The following is a 16096-nucleotide window of genomic DNA, read 5'->3' as shown; positions in this document are numbered from 1 at the left end:
GGGAAAGGGGTGTGTCAGGACACAGCCGCGGGGGGGTCGTTAGTCTGCAGTGTGGGGGCATTCAGTAAAGGGTCGCCTTACCCTCGGCTCAAGTCTGCGCCGGACACGCTGCCTGCTGCGGGTGGGACCCTGCTGCCCAGGACCCATGGAGGAGGGTGGCAGGAGGTCTGCGCTCGCCTGCGCTCACGGCACAAAGGAGGAAAAGCACAGGAAAATGCCCAAGTTGTAAAGACAGAGAAGAATAAACAAAATGGTGGAACCCACGGAGAAGCGGGAGGATACAGCTGAGCAAGACGGAAGCCTCTCTCAAAGTTGTTTTGGGGGAAAAACCCGAGATTTAAATCCCGACTATGACTAGTGGCCCGAGTGCCACGCGACTCCCTGAAGCCTCTCAGGGGCCGTCTCTAAGCCACAGAGACGACCTGGGGCCGTCCTGCGGCTGCCGCAAGGGAGGCTCTGCCTCGGCCGGTGTCTGTGGGCTCCCCCCGCTTTGTCCTTCGTTTGCTCTTCAAACCCACATCCAGCTCTTTAAAAAATGTTTGCACAGTTTAATTTTCCCCAAGTATATCACTTTGTGAAGTCGAAGTATTTTTCTAAATACTGGTGTCCCAATGGTCCCCAGCCACTGGCCACGTGACCGTTGTACCGGTCTGTGTTCCCTTCCGGCCCCTGCGGCTGGGACCCCGGAGGCCATTGGGCACGCGGTGAGCAGGCCGTGCGCTTGCTGGCTCCGGCACGTGCCCGAGGGGGCAAGAAAACACCCGCATGGCAGCGGCCACGTCAGCGCAGGGTCACGCGACGGTTCCAGGAGGGACGCAGCCTCCCGCGTCCACGAACAAGGGTTAGAACCAGACTCTCGGTCTCCTCGGGACTCCTCCCCAGGGGCATTGCCGGCACCACGTCCGTGGCCCGATGCGCCGCAGAGACAGGCCGGAGGCCGCGGGCTGCGGTGCCGGTGCCCCGGGGCGTGCGCTGGCTGGAGCTCATGCGAGACTCGACTGGGCAGAGCACTCGTGGCGGCTGCGAACGGCAGACGCAGGGCTGAGGCGACGTCTCCCTCGAGCTGGGGCCGCGGAGCTCTCAGAGGTCAGGGAGCGGCTGCCTCGGTGCAGAAGGCAGCGTCACTGCACCTCGAAACAGTCGTGCCCGTTTTTAAGTGAGGACCAGCGGGACAAGTGGGGCAAAGATGAGGGGCTCTGGACTTCGCTCTGGGGCGGCCCCACAGCCTCAAATAGGCCTCTGAGAGGCTGCCCTCCGGTGCGGGCACGTCCCTGGGGCTGTGGAGAGCACAGGTGTCACCGCAAAGCCCGCCCAGCAGAGCACACTGTGGGCCAGGGGCAGTGGGTCACAGTGCTCACGGGCCTCTCCTGCCAGAGGACGTCAGGGAGCGCCAGAATCACACACTCATGGCACTGGGGTGGCGGGCACCATGGGCCGCGGGGCCAGAGGGCAGCACCTAGTGAGGGGTCTGGCCCGGACGGGGCACGCCTGGACTGAGTTCTCTGCTGGCGCAGTGGGAATGCCACTCCCTCGAGCTCAGTCTAGTCAGGGTTCTGCCACCACGACCCGAGTCTCGTCTGAGGCCACAGTGACCCCTGGCCGCACAGAGACGGTTCTGGAGGTATTGGGCGTAAGTAGCAGAAACACTGAAGACCGGCCTAATCTGGGACCCAGACCGGGGTCAACTCACAGGCCCCTCAGCAGCCCTTCCTGCTTTATAACAAGGCTGCACAGTGTTCCCAAGGTCATACAGCCCGCCCAGGGTCACACACAGCTCACCCATGGTCGTGCAGCATGGCCGTCACTCTTCAGACTGCCCAAGGTCACACGTCACCCCTGAGTCATACAGCATGGCCAAAACCGAACAGAGTGACCAAGGTCGCATAGCACACTCAAAGTCAGGCAGCATGTCAAGGTCAAACCACGTGTTCGAGGTCATACAGTGTGGTCAAGGTCACACAGTGTGCCCACAATCACACAGCATGGCTTGGACTGCAGAGTTGAACCTGCCACCCAGTGTGCTGAGCCGGCCCCACATTGCTCTGTGTCTTTCAGGTGGGGACACTGTGACCTCACACCCAATAGCCCAGGGTGTGGGCTAGGCCTGGGTGGGCCATGGTCTCAAGAACTCCCAGCAGGGACAGGCTGCCCTGGTCCCACCCTCTGCCTCTGGCTGGTGTTGCTGACCCAGACTCAGCCCCTGGCCTTTGCTCCCAGGGAAGACTGCCGCCTGGCCGGACACGGGAGGACCCTGATTGCCTCTGACCAAGGAGTTCGGTCAACTCTGTCAGAACCTGGCAGACTTCTGGGACCTGAGAATATCATTCATCCCAAGATAAAAGTCCTATGCTTGGGGACACAGAATAAGCAAAGGAAATGATAGCAAAGCTCACCCGACTATGAAATACTGAACTTGGACTCTAAGCTTTTTTTTAAAAAGTTGTTTCCTTTTGTTAATAGTGAGATCCCATGTTTCTAACTGTCCTGGGACGATGCCCACCGAGCATCAAGGCCTGGCCCCGCAAAGCCAGTGGGGCACTGGGCGTGAGGCCCCCAGGCCAAACTACCCACAGAGCCCGGCTTTACCCTGCGCTTGGGGGAGAGGGAGGGAGATTCTCTTGGGGAACAGCCAGGCTGAGCCAAGAGTGGAGCGACTGGTCCGCAGGTCGCCACCTGCCCTCTGCGCCCGGGCGGGGTCTGGTCCTCCGTTCTCGCTTGTCGGAGCTGGTGGTGCGCGCTGCCGCGGTGGCGCCACGTGGGGACGTATTTAGGACGGCGGCTACACGGTGGAGACCGGCGCCCCCGCGCTGTGGGGTGTCCTCCCCCTCGGGGCTGCTGCAGCCTGGGGGACCGGGCGGGGCGGGGGACGCGGGGGGCGGGCTCGGGAAGGAGGCGCCCCCGTCGTCAGGTCCGGGCGCTGCAAAGCTGCTCTAATGCTGTCTCTCCCTCTCCTGTCCCTTTTCCTAGTCCCCACCGAAAGGTGCCACCATCCCCTACCGCCCAAAGCCCGCCTCCACCCCTGTCATTTTTGCAGGTGGTCAGGTAAGAGCCGACCCGCTCGCGGCCTCCGGGGCCAACCTCAGCCTCTTACTGCCGCCCCCGCCGCTGCCCGTTAGTGACTCAGGTTTTCTCCCCGTCACCTGCACGCCTCCCCCCACGCTGGACGCAGAGCTCTCCCGGTCGCTGCCGCCGCGGGGCACACGCAGGGTCGGGCACGCGGACGCTGGGCCCGGGGAGCGCCTTCTCCCTGGCCTGGCACGAAGGACCCCGGTTCTGCCCAGGCAGCGCACCCCAGTGTAGCTCCTGAGTGTCCGTAGAGCCGAGTAGAGGGGCCGGGAGCGTCACGGGTGACCCGGGGCTCGCGCTGAAGCGACTGGAGCCCCACCAGCAGGGTCCCTGGTCGTCCCGAGGGGAGTTTCCGGGAGCAAGGGAAGGGAAAGCTGCCCAGCCAGGCAGAGCCCTCCTGGTCACAGCAATGGCCCCCGCGCTCTGCGGGCCCTGCACCGGCCGGCCCGGGAGCGCCTGCTTCACACACCTGTGCGGCCGGAGCCGCTGACCTCCTCTGGCCCCGCCTGCGAGGGGTCTGGGAGCCCAGGGCTTGCCAAGACATTCGTGTCTGAGGCCAGCGGTTCATTAGTCGGACCTAGAGAGGACCGAGCAGAGGAGCCGGACCCACTTTCCCCAAGGACCCGCCCCTGCCACACCCCCCGGGGTCACGACAGCTTGGCCAGAGGGCCCTGGAAGACGGCCGGCCAGCGGTGCCTGGAGGAGCTCTGTGTCCAGTTGGCGGTGACATGTGTCTTTGTTCGAGGGAGAGTGAAGACGGAGAGTTCCCAGAGGTGACCCAGGTCAGGCCAGAGTGGTCATGATTTTATCATTAACAAGTCAGCCAATAAAAATGTGTCCCCATGTTAAAGGAATCTTATCAGATCCTCCAGCCCGGCTGCACACGTTAGATGAGGGGCTGGGGCCTGCACTTCCAAGAGCAGGGTGTGGGCGGCTTCCCACAGGGAGAGTCCCCTGGGGCCTGCGTGCTTCTGGGCAGGCCAGTGTCCACGGTGCCCGGCTTCGGCCAGCACCCGCTGCGGGCCTCCCTCCCAGCCCCCCTCAGTCCTGCGGCCTCCCAGCAGCCCTGCCCTTTGTCTGGGCCCTTCGTGTCCCTGTGCCCTCCTACGGCAGCCCCAAGATGTGGGCACACCCCCATTTCACAGGTCAGAAGGCAAGGCCAGAGGCAGTCAGGGGCCCTTGTTCAGAGCCCTGTGTCCTTTCCCCCGACACATGCACAAACCCGCGGTGACACCCTGTGGTGGGGCGGAGGTCTTTATTCCAAAGGGAGGCACAGTGACACACAGGGGAGCCCGGGACGCCGGCCGGGTCAAGCCCAGCAGAGCCCTGGCCCTCCGCGTCATCCCTCACTGTAGGCACCTGCACCCGTGCCCCGGGGATGGCCTGGCCTCCCCAGTGGCTCTTCCTGCTTATGTGGGGACAGAGGAGCCACCACACATGTTCAGCAATGGGTGTGACAGATTTAGTGCAGCCACGGGGCCCTCGGAACCCAGACCCCCACCTGCCGCAGAGCCCAGGCCTGAGGGTCGTGGCCAGCGCCCCCTCCCCGACTGACCTCCAGAGACGCCCCTCGCTGTGGGCCCGCCCCGGAGCACCAGCCGTGCACCCCAGGCCACTCACAGAGGGTGAAGGTCTCCTCCAGACGGAACTCTGTCCGTCCGGCTGTTAGTTCCGTCTGGCTGTTACCGCTGTCCGGAGGGCCTGGCAAACTGCCCGTGCACTTCAGGGAGAATTAAGAATTCCCTCGGAGGAGAAGATAAGTCCGAAACGCCTGGGGTGAGGAGCCGCACTGCCAGGTAGCGTGTGCGGTTCACTCGGGCGTGTGGGGCCGTGCGGGGAGCAGGCCCCGACCTCCATAGACCTGCCTGGCCCGGTGGGCACAGCGAGTGTCCTGGGGCCTGGTACACATGGTGACCCACTGGGCACCTGCCTCGTGGCATCTCCACAGACCTTGAAGGCGAGGCCTGGCCGCTCCGTGGACAGAAGTCCAGGGGGAGGGGCGGTGTCCTTAGCCACTTGCTGCATCTGATAAGATCCCTTTACTTCTCCTGGAACGCCGTTGGCGGACCCTGACCCAGACTGGGGCCTTGCCTCCCATGGTCCCTGTCCAGGGCTTGGCTGACCTTCAACTCCCAGGTTGGGTTGTTTATGACCAAAACTCTCGGCAGATTCAAAAGCCGTGGTTGAGTGGAAACTTGGATGCCACCCCTCAGTGTGGAGTCCATGGGAGTGACACTCGGACTGACCTGGGGTTTCCCTCTTTGGGTGCACACGTGCAGACACAGGTGGGCATCACGTGTCCACTCAGCATGTGCACGAGGACCCACATGGCCAGGGGCTGGAAGCCACGTCCCTCCGCACCTGGGCCTTCCCGCCGGGGCCTCAAATGCAGCTGCCCAGGGCGGGCGTGGCACATTCCACGTCACAGCACGTGAGGCCCCACAATAAGTCTTTGGTCTTTGCTCTCCCTTGACACTTTGTGGTTCGTTTGTCTTTGGCCATGACGTTTCTGGGAGCACCCGAGCTGGTGGACTGTTGAAGCCGGGGTGGTGGGGGGAGGCACAGGTCCACAATCCTGCGGTGGATGGTCGGAATCTCTCTTGAAGCTGAAGCCTCAGGGACCCACGCTGGCCCCCAGGGAGTGGGGCTGAGCATGTGCAGCCCCCTGTGAGAATGGCTGCGCGGCCCTCTGAGGTCACAAGACAGGTCAGTCCCTCTTGTGACTGATTTGGTGCATTTCTTACTTAATCTGCTTTCAGAAAGGTTGTTTGGTTCGCTTTTCTTGGGATAAATACTTTGTAAAAGTGTTTACACTGAAAGCTGATGGAAGTTTCAAAAGCTTAACAATTCGTCTCTAACAGGATTCCATCCTTTGCTGGGGTTTTCTTTTAAGAACCCCGGGGAGTGGGGAGCCTTCTCGCCCTCCCTGCTGACTGCCCAGTGTCCGCGCCTGTGGCTGTCCATGCCTGGGCTGTGGCTCCCCAGGCTCCTGCGTCTGGTGGTGGCCCCAGCCATCCCTGTGGGCGCCAGTGAGGCTCGGCGCCAAGACCCCCCTCTCTGCACCTCCCAGTGCCCTAGGCTTCCGGGGTCAGGCGGGGATGCGCTCTGGGAGAAAGCTCTGACCGTGGGGCCTTGGGCCTGTTCCTAGGAAGTCACCGTCCCGAGAAAGCCCCTGTCCCCGGGGAAGGGCCACTGGTGGGCACAGCATGGCTGGCTGCTTCCCGAGCTGACGGTGTCTCTCTGTTTCTAGGCCTACACGATCCAGGGACAGTACGCCATCCCCCACCCAGATGTGAGTCTCCACTCTGCCTCCCCGACCTTCTCTTCTCGTTACCGCCCCCTGCATGCTGCTGTTACTCGCTACTAATATTAATATTACACAATAATATTAATACCGTTCTCTCAATGTTCCTGACCTGTGTCGTATCCATATGACCTTGAATAACCTTTAACCCCTTAGCACTAATTCTGCGCGTGTGGAGGACTTGGCCTGACGTCAAATTGCTCTCACTGCCTCTGCGCTCTGGGGCTTCCCTCTGCGCACAGGGCCTCAGGCAGCGGCCGCAGGGCTGCTTTGCCAGGGCACTCGCCCCAGTGGGCAGGGACCGAGGGGTGCCCTCCGCCCGCCTGAGGAGTCAGGCGACATGCTCTCAGACAGGTGCTCTAAGAGACGCCGGAGAGCGTGTTTGAACGTCCGGTAAGGCTGCACTTTCTGGAGCCGCGCGACACTCCCGGCACCCCCAGGCCTCCCCACCCGAGGTCAGAAGCCAACGGGAGGGACCTTGGTTTTCCCTGCGGTGTTGAAGCCGCGCGCCCGCCATCGGGCTGCTCAGCCATCCCCGAGCGCGTCACCGTTGGAGTGCGGTGTCAGAGTTGAGCATGGGGACACCTGAAAATGCACCGTGCAGGGGCCCAGGGACTGAGGGGACAGTGTGTGACAACTACAGGGCAGCAGGCACGATCCAAGGCCGACCCTCCCCAGGGATCTAGACGTGCGCCGGGGGCCGGAGGCCTGCAGGAGCTGGTCTCGAAGGGAGGGAGAGAGGAGGGGAGGGGGACCGGGCCAGGGCAAGAAGGCCGAGCCAGCGGTCACTTGGTGCTCTAGCAGCTGCGGTGCACCTGGAGTCTGCCAGGAGAAGCCCGTTTTCTCTAACCGGAGACTTGCCGAGCTTCACGGCCTCTCCCGAGAAAGCGTTTCCTGCCTGCGTTCTCCGTGACCTGAGACGCGCATCTGGGAGGGCCGCCAGGCTGACGGGTGCTCGAGTCTTCTGCGAACCCCTGTGCGCTGACTGGGTGGGCGCAGACGTGGGCAGTGAGACGTACAGGCGAGCAGGCAAAGGCTTTCCAGAGCAAAGCGAGGCTGAGTAAGAGCTCGCTGCCGTCGCAGGGAGCCCCCCTCAGAGAGAGCAGGGGTACGGCCAAGGCTGCTCCTCTTGAAGAAACCCTCAAGGGCAGAGTCGGCCAAGCGGGAGTCTCTCTCTGCCCTAGGAACAACCCCGAGTCCACGTTCAGTGGTCCCCGGGTTTAGGTGGGGACTACCTTAATGCTAAGTCTCTTGTCCCCATGTCTGCCTGTGGCCACCCCCACTCCTGAAGCTGTCCTCCTCCTGCCCAGAACGTGCTGCGAGGGCCCTAACTCCTTGCTGGGTAGAAGCCGGGCAGGGGCACAGCTGTCTGGCTGCAGCCGTTTGGTGTGGTGACACTAGTTCTGCCCACCTGCTCACACCCGTCCCTGTCTGCCCAGCCGAGCCCACAGCCACCTCGACATCCCCCTTGAGGACACGTGTCAAAGCCTGGCCTCTGCTAGGCTCACATCCCATTCCATGTTACCAGGGGGCTCTGCATTCTGTGTTTCTTAGAGATCCCAGGAGTGGGGAAGGTGGGGAAGGTGTGAACTACTCAGCCTTCTCAAAAGAACCATCAGCAGCTTTAAAAACTGTTTGAAGTCTCATACCCTAAGAAGACTGACAGCATTGCCCAAGAGAAGGAGGGAGCAGTGGGGGTCGGTCCGTAAGACGCCCCCCACAGCAGGCAGGGGCAGGCCCCGGAGCTCCAGGTGGGTGATGCCCCGTCCCTCGTCACCTGGGCGACCACCCACTCTGACCGAGGGGGTGCAGATGTTAGAGCCTGGGAGAAGGGGTGGCCCGTCCCTAGCGCAGGAATGGTGCAGCGTGGAAGCGCCGTGGGGGTGGGTCGGGTGCTGTCATGATGGGCTCCGCGGCTCCTCACAGACGGCCCTGAGTGGGGGTGTTGGGAAATCAGAGCAGAAGCCAAGTGGGTCGCGGGCCTAATCCCTGGGGGGCACAGTCCTCGTCTGACCCGGGCCAGATGGTCTTGTGCTGCGGGACGTGCGGCCACATGCGCAAGAGCCACCTGGAAAACCTGGCCCGTTGGCTTTTTGAAAGCTCAGGAACTCAGAAAACAGGGGTGTGGCCCCTGGTAAAGGGCAGTTGACCCCAGAGAACAGCTCTGAGGTTGAGGCGGGAGCCACAGACGCAATGACGATGGCCTGGGGTTTCATGCGGCCTCTGAGCTGACAGAGAAGCGTTTCTGGCCGGCAGTTCCCCGGGTCGTGGGCGCGCGCAGCTGCGGAGGCTGCGGCGTTCGGTCCGGCCGGCTGGTTTCTCTGTTACTTCGCTGTCGTGTCATTCGTGTGATTTTCTCAGAATCTCTTAAAAGCGGGTTGTTTTGCAGCGTTTTTTCTCAGGTTGGTTAAACTGACTAATAATCACTGTTGCGTGATTGCCTCATCCATTTGGTAGAGACTCGAGATAGTCGACTGTCAGGAAACGGCTCCCTGTGCGGGACCCTCTGCTGTGTGGACTGAGCCCGGGGCCAAGCAGCCGCTGGGACTCGGTAGCAAGAGCCCTGACAAGTGTGTGGCTCGCAGGCTGGAGGCCTTGAAGACCGGACAGTCTTACTGATGTCCCATCCCAAACAAAAGTAAAGCCACTGTCTGGTGACGTCGGTGATGGTGGCTGGGAAGGCTGCTCTTACCTGAGTTTAGTATTATTCAGTAGGGATTTTAAAGGCTTTGTTCGTGGAACGCAGATAGGATAATGGTAGGAAGCTCCACCTTTATCTTACAATACAACTGAATGCTGTTTAAATGCGTGAGCCACGGAGGCTGACACACGGCACGGGATTGTCCAGCGGCCTGTGACCCGAATCACAGATTGTGAGAAAACAGGTTCGTTAGCGCCAAGTGTTACTTTACACAGAACTAAACCGTACGTGTTTTTTCTGTGCCTGGGGTTGACGAGCGCGTTCTGGTCACCTACCTGGAGACTTGCCGGCTTCCCTGCAGGGTCGTACCTGCCAGTCACCTGTTTAGCCCGAATCCGCCTGGACATGCCAGGAGAGGCACCAGAACACCAGGTGTGGGGAGGATTAGCCCAGTCGTGGCCAGACCACCAGAGCCAGGGGCTGCTGCCCCTGACCTCCACACAGCCTGCTCAGGTCTGCGTGGCCTCAGATGTGGGGGACGCAAGAGGGACTCGGATGTGGGAACCTCCCCGTCCTCCTGCCCACCCAGTAGCTGTGTCTCTTCACTTACTCCACGTGACCACACGGGAGGGACGCATCAGCCTCAAACCACCCCCATGTGCGATTCTTCTTTGCTGGTCTTCAGAGGGTCCAGATCACTCCCTCCATAGGGTTTGCCCCCTCTGCCTGTTCACCTGCGCCTGGCGCTGACTGTGGGGTAGTGGTCAGGACGGCCCCCCAGTTACACACAAGGAAGTGGCCACTTCAGGAGTGCACGCCCAAGCTGAAGAGCCACTGGCTTCTGGCAGCGACGCCCAGTGACCCGGAGCTCCAGGAAGCACGTCCGTAGCAGGAGACAGTAACACGGGAGTCACAACAGAAGTAGAAGACATCAGTGGGAAAAGGCACCTTAGGTCCTGCATGGAAAGTATTTCCTAGCTGTCCACTCACTTGTCCCCGGGGTACAGGAACTGCCCTGATGGCCGCCAGTCACCTCCTCTGGAGCCCCATGGGGATGGCACAGAGGCTGCTCCTGGCACCTCACAGTGGAAACGGTGGGGAGCATAGCCAGCGCCCCCAGGCTGCCTGCTGCTGGGCCTCACCTCGGCCCTGTTCCTTCCTCAGGACCCTGCAGCTCAGAGACGTGGGGAGGGACCCACACACCAGACCCCGATGTCCCCCAGGTGGGAAAAGCAGGAGGCCGACTCACCTTAGATCGCCCCGTCTCCCTGCCGCCACCCCAGGGGCATTCGGTCAGCCCCCTGTCCTGCGGAGCCATTAGCCACCTGCCGTCCTCCTCCCAGCCTGCCCCTCCTCAGAGGCAGAGTCTGCATTCATCCCATCGAAGCCCCAAGAAGAGGTCACCACACGGATGGAGGGAAGGTTGTCAGAGATAAGCACTGAGAAGTTCTCAGAATTAATAAAAGAAACCAAGCCTCACATTCAGGAATCCCAAGAATTCCCAAACAAGATAAGTAAAAAGAAATCCACTTTATACGTATCTAAAACCACACGACATCAAGACCTAAAGTAAACCTCCGAAGTAGTCAGAAAGGGAATGTTCCCAAGGAGCAAGCGCAAGGGTGGGGACATCTCAGCAGCCCCCCCCGGAAGCCAGAGGTGGTGACGCGGCGCAGTAGTTGTTAGCCCGGCTTCTGTCTGACGAGCATCTTCCAAGGACCGAAATGCAAGCATTTCCAGACTCACAGCCATGACCCACAGGCCTCGCCCTTCGGGAGGACAGTGACCGCGGAGGGAAGACTAGAGATACGGGAAAGAGGGACGTGTTTCATTCACATAAGAACAGGCCAAGAAATAGTGGTGGTTGTGACTGCGCGAGGACCGGACGCAAACATTCAGGTGAACCGAAGCAGCACTTGTCTGCGCGCCTACACCAAGGCTGCCTAACTCGTGGGGTTAACAGAACAGAACAAATGGACAGAGACAGCTGATGTGTGCTTCAGATGGACCAAGGGGAATTCGGCTTCCTGCCGGTCAGTGTCACCCCAGAAGAGGAGGCAAAGGTACGGAGGTTAGACTTAAGATGAACGTGTTAAAATGTCAAAGTGACTGCTGACAGAGAAGATTTGACTTCTGTGACTTCCACCCCAGAAAAGAGTTTACTCACGTGACTTCCACTCCGGTGCTGAAGGGAGAAGGGTGGGGGAACCGGTCTGTACAAAAGAAGAGAAAGAATGAAAACCACAAAAGAAACCTTAGAAAGTCAGGACACTTAGATATACAAAATAAAATAAAATGGCAGAAATTAGTCCCTATGTGGGTAATTTTGATCAAAGTAAAAGTAACATTCCAGTTAAAAAATAAGACTATCAGACTTTAAAAAAGAAAAAAAATTTTAAAAAACAACAAAGAACAACGAACAAAACGGAAAAAATCTAGCATTGTTTCCCCCAGAGACGCATGTAAAGAACAAAGACCCAGCAGCACTGAAGGAGAATCTCTCCTGGGAAGAGACTCACGCGGGAAACCCTCCACACCAACACGAGCATCAGCTGGGTGGGAAAGCAAGACTTTAAGGCAAATTCTACATTTAGTCATTTACGTATCAATAAAGGCTCAGTTCACCAGAAGATACAAGTTCAAAATGTGTACGCACCTACAACATACCTTCAGATACATATAAAGAAAAAATCAACAAATCAAAAAGGTTAAAATCTGACGACAAGTAGGGAGCCTGCTCCTGACTGCTGTGACGGACAGAGCTTGGACGCCATTACACAACATGGAAGTCAGGCCCAGAAACATCTACACAACAGGGTCCCACATTACACCATCAAGAGAACTCACCATCCATCAAAAATTGGAATCCTATGGGCTGTACTCTCTCACCAAAAGCAATTAAGTTGAAATCAATAATTAAAAGATGACTTTTTAAAGAAATTGTCTTTATTGAAAGTTAGAGAAGACCAGAAAGCAAATAAAGGTGGCGGGGGGGGGATACCAGTTTCATGGATAGGAACATGAAATATCTTTAAAATGTCAATTCTTCCTAAATCAAGGTACAAATGTAATACAGTTCCAATCAAAATCCTAACAGGGGTTTAACATGCTGTTTAAAATTTATGTGGAAGAGCAAAGGCCAAGAATCATCAAGATATCAATGCAAAGAATAGATGGTTGGGAGAGCCGTCCTGGCAGACGTGGGGACGGGCTGTAGGGCCACACCGCTGGAGACAGAGGGGGTGGGCGCCGGGAGTGACCCTGGGCCAGTGCGCCCTCAGAGATCCAGGGGTCTGCTGGCCAGGCAGCTGCCGGTGTGGATGGCGGGGCGAGGACAGGTGGCCATGGTCATCCACGTGGGAACATTGACCTGAACTCTTCTTACATGCCAAGAATTTCAGCACGAGAGAGGAAAACGGCACTTTGAAGAAAACAGAGATCTTTCTGTTCTCAAGTCAGGGAAGGGTTTCGCAACCAAAACATGAGCACAAACCGTGAAGAAAATATAAATGAATTTGACTACAAATTGTCTTTCTATAAAGACAGCAAAGGAGAGTGGGAAAAAGATCTTCCCGGCACGTGCAAATGAAGTAGGATTAATATCTGAAATATGAAAGGAGTTTTTGAGAGTAAGCCAAAGTCAGCCCAATGGAAAAACGGGCACAGACACGAACATTTCACAGGAGAGACAGGAACGCGGCCTAAACACGCCCAGTGGTCTGTTCCTGACAGCGAGTGGCAGGGGCACGGCGTGCCCATCTCGTGATAGCCCAGTGAGTTTCAGCCTCCGCCTGCATTGTGGATCTGTTTTCTGTTCCAATCCAGCATCCAGTGGAGAAGGCAAGGGGCAGAGAGCTGTCCATCTCCTGCACCTGTCCCTCCCCATCCACCTTCCCTTTCCTCCTACCGCCCGTCCCTCCCTCCCTCCCAGTGATTTGGAGACACATGTGAGTACTGGGAGTCTGAATTTTTAATGGCAAAAACATCTCAAAAAGTAGGAATCCCCTTAGCACTTTTTCTGCTCCTTCCTTAAAAAATACAGAAATGGCATCCCAAGGAGGTAAAGTGCTGACGACTTCAGGATAGAGCCAAGATGAGAGGGAGGCCCATGACCTCCACCATCCACCCGCCTCTCTGCCCTCCTGCTCCCTGGACCGGCGTTTATCCAGGCCGCACCGTGCGCCCAGCCAGTCACCCCCAGGCGTCACTTGACATTCTTGCTGCATGGGTGGAGGGAGAGTCACCGCTGGGGAGGCCGTTTCTTCAGGAGAAGCAGCCAGAGCTTAGGGTCAGGACTGCCGAGCTCCCAGCGGGCAGTGGCTCCCCGCACAAGTGCTCCAGCGACCAGTGGCTTGCTCCGTGTGCCCGTGTGGCCCGCCGGACACACCCCCCGCTTACCTGCCCGGGAACACTGGACAGGTGGGTGGGGAAGCCCCCGTGGTTCACGATGGTGGTGCTCCCCAGTGGAGGTGGATGGCACCGCATGGCCGGCCGCTGGCTCACCTGATGCCCCCACCCTGCAGATCAGCACGGGGGCAGCGGAGACCAGACGACCCCCGCTCCACCAAGCGGCTCAGTGCCGGAGCTAACCCAGGCCAGTTCTGCCGCCAGGGCCCCACCCTCCCCTACTGTCCCTGGCGGTCCTGACCAACACACAGCTGGGCTCTCTTGAGGACCCGAGAGAGACAGGAGAGGAGCCTGCCCGTGGGAGGAGTACAAGCACCTGCCCGGAGAGGTGGCGGGACAGGAGCACCGAGCAGCCGGGCCAGCCAACCTCACAGCCCCAGGGACACAATAAGGCTCCCCATCGGCCTGTCCCCGGGCCCGAGGGCTGGGGCCCTTGAGGGCTGGTCATGCTCTAGACCACTATCCCAGTGTGAGCGCTGCCTCTCGTGGAAATCCGAGTGACCATCAGAGCACCCGGCGTGCCCTGCCCCCACAGCCGGGCAGCCCTGGGCCCGACTCGAATGGCCTCTGCTTCAGGCTCCCACACGCTGCTCCAGAAGTGGGGTCTCTGCTCTGTCCTAGGAACTCGTAGTTACCGCCTTGTCACCTTAGCCCCGTTCTAACTCTTCCCGAAGGTGGGTTCAGAGCACGCCCCTGCCAGGTGACCTGTGGGACTTGTGCCTGCTAGATACAGCTTCCTGGGGCCAGTGCGTGCGTCCGGCCCCCCAGCATTGCCCCCCAGCTCGTTCCTCGTGGCCCAGGATGCCATTGGGTACTTGCCATCTTTCCTACTGGTCGCCGAAAGAGGAGCCTTTGCTAGGCTGCCCAAGCCATGAGGCAGGGTCTCTGACCCTCCAGGTCCCTTCCCTGCAAGGTCGTCTTGCCAGGGGCACAGCAGGTACAGACCATGTGTTACCTCTTCTCCCTGTGACTTCAGCGGTGTTTCCTGGGTGTGCTCTTCTGACAGCCTCCTCAGGGTTCCTTGACACGTGGCCGCTCAGGTCACACTGTGCTCAGTGATGTTAGGTCCTGGGGCAGACTTGACACGGGCCGGGTCAGCCCCCAGCCTTAGGTGAAAACCTGACCCGCACCACCGCACCAGCAACTCTCAGCTGAATCTGACCCCAGCTCATCACACCCCCAAGCGGCTCAGATGCACCCAGAGGGGCCTCCCCGAGTCAAGGTGGCCGGTGCTCCCAGCAGGCCCACACTGAGTGCCACAGGTCAGGGAGCACCCCAGAAGACAGGGAGAAGTCTGCACTTGGAGGCAGTTGCTCCGTCCAGCAAGGGAGGGACAAAAGCAGACACTGTGACAGCTGTGTCACAGGAGCTGGCCAGGAAAGACCAGGTGTGGTCAGTTCTGCAGCAGCGGCCTTTCTCACGTCCCAGGGGCTCACACGACGAAAGCTTCACCTCGAAGGCCCGACCAGGAGGCCACAGGTGGTCGCAGCTTGGCTCCCATCAGCAGCTGGGGTCCACACACCTCTCGCTGCGGGAACAACAGAAGCTGGACCGAGCGGCACGACCCACTGTGGGCCCCTGTGCCCACTGCTGCACCCATGCAGCATGACAGACGGGGCGGCCGTGGTCCTCCTCACGCTAGAAGGGTGTCTGGTGTTTGTGTGGCGCCACGTTGCTGACGGCCCTGGAGACCCACTCCTCTCTCGCTCTGAGGGGCATCTGTGAAGGCTTCTGAGTGTCGCGGTGTGTGTCCTCAGGCAGGAGCGCCGCCTCCTGACACACTTGTGTCTCTGTGGGGACACCAGCTCCTCCGAGTGCCCCGCCCACTGACCCCGGGGGGCTCTGAGGAGGCCCCTTCCTCGCCTCCAGACAGGAGTCTGGGGCCGGCCCCGGAGCAGTGCTGGGACACGTTTGGGACGGGCCTGCTGTCAGGAGGTTAGGAGCAGATACATTTCCCAGACTGCGGTGCAGACGCTGCGGGTGAGCTAGGCCTGCGGGCATCCCGCCGAGTGTCCAGCACTCAAGCCTTCGGTTCCCAAAATACGGCCAGGACTCACCACATTTACCCTTACCTTCTTTTGGGTTTTTGACCTAAGAACTGAGGCCCAGATGGGACGCCCTGGGTGGCTCAGTCAGTTGAGCATCTGACTCGTGATCTCAGCTCAGGTCATGATCTCAGGGTCGTGAGTTCAAGCCCCGCATCAGGCTTGGGCTGGGTGTGGAGCCTAATTTAAAAAGAGAGAGAAGGAAGGGAGGGAGGGAGGAAGAAAGAAAGGAGGCCCAGATAAAAACAGCTGAAGAAAGCCCAGTAGGTGGGGGACAAAGGGACAGAGCGGCCCATTTGGAGACGTGGATGCTAACAGCCCTCACAGCGTCTTAGAGGTGCTCACCTGCCCCCCACAGATCCTTCTGGCACTACATTCTGTGATCCTGGAAGGTCAGCTTGGGGAGGCCCTGCAGGGGAGGCAGGGCTGGCTCAGGGCGAGGTCCAGGCCTAGCCAGGGCTGGGGTGGGGCCAGATTTGCAGAAGGGGGCGTTGGCACAAGGCATGTGCATTCTGTAAGGACAGCATGACCTCGAAGCCCCTCGGGGCCCGGCAGGTCCTGTTCTGTGGCTCTCAGACCCTCCCCTCAGAGCCTTGGGGCCTCCCTCACCTGCATGGGGTCTGGGGGTTGCTG

At 59.6% G+C, this 16096-nt stretch overlaps 1 protein-coding gene across 11 annotated transcripts in view; it reads left to right on the top strand.

Annotated features, from left to right (window-relative positions):
* The window catches only part of PCBP3 (poly(rC) binding protein 3), a 244439-nt gene that overhangs the window by 218599 nt on the left and 9744 nt on the right, over window positions 1-16096 (top strand). For 5 of the 11 annotated variants that reach the window (XM_047718070.1, XM_047718043.1, XM_047718051.1 and 2 more), the window contains one exon: window positions 6317-6358. In XM_047718070.1, coding sequence (XP_047574026.1) covers window positions 6317-6358 — 42 coding nt within the window. Of the gene's footprint in view, window positions 1-2967; window positions 3112-6316; window positions 6359-16096 lie in introns of all 11 variants that reach the window. The other 6 variants (XM_047718025.1, XM_047718005.1, XM_047718015.1 and 3 more) reach the window with 2 other exon arrangements.

This window comes from Lutra lutra, chromosome 1 (assembly GCF_902655055.1).
Source record: "Lutra lutra chromosome 1, mLutLut1.2, whole genome shotgun sequence".
NCBI lineage: Eukaryota > Metazoa > Chordata > Mammalia > Carnivora > Mustelidae > Lutra > Lutra lutra.
Note: the sequence above shows the minus strand (reverse complement) of the source record. Positions and strands in the feature narration are given on the sequence as shown.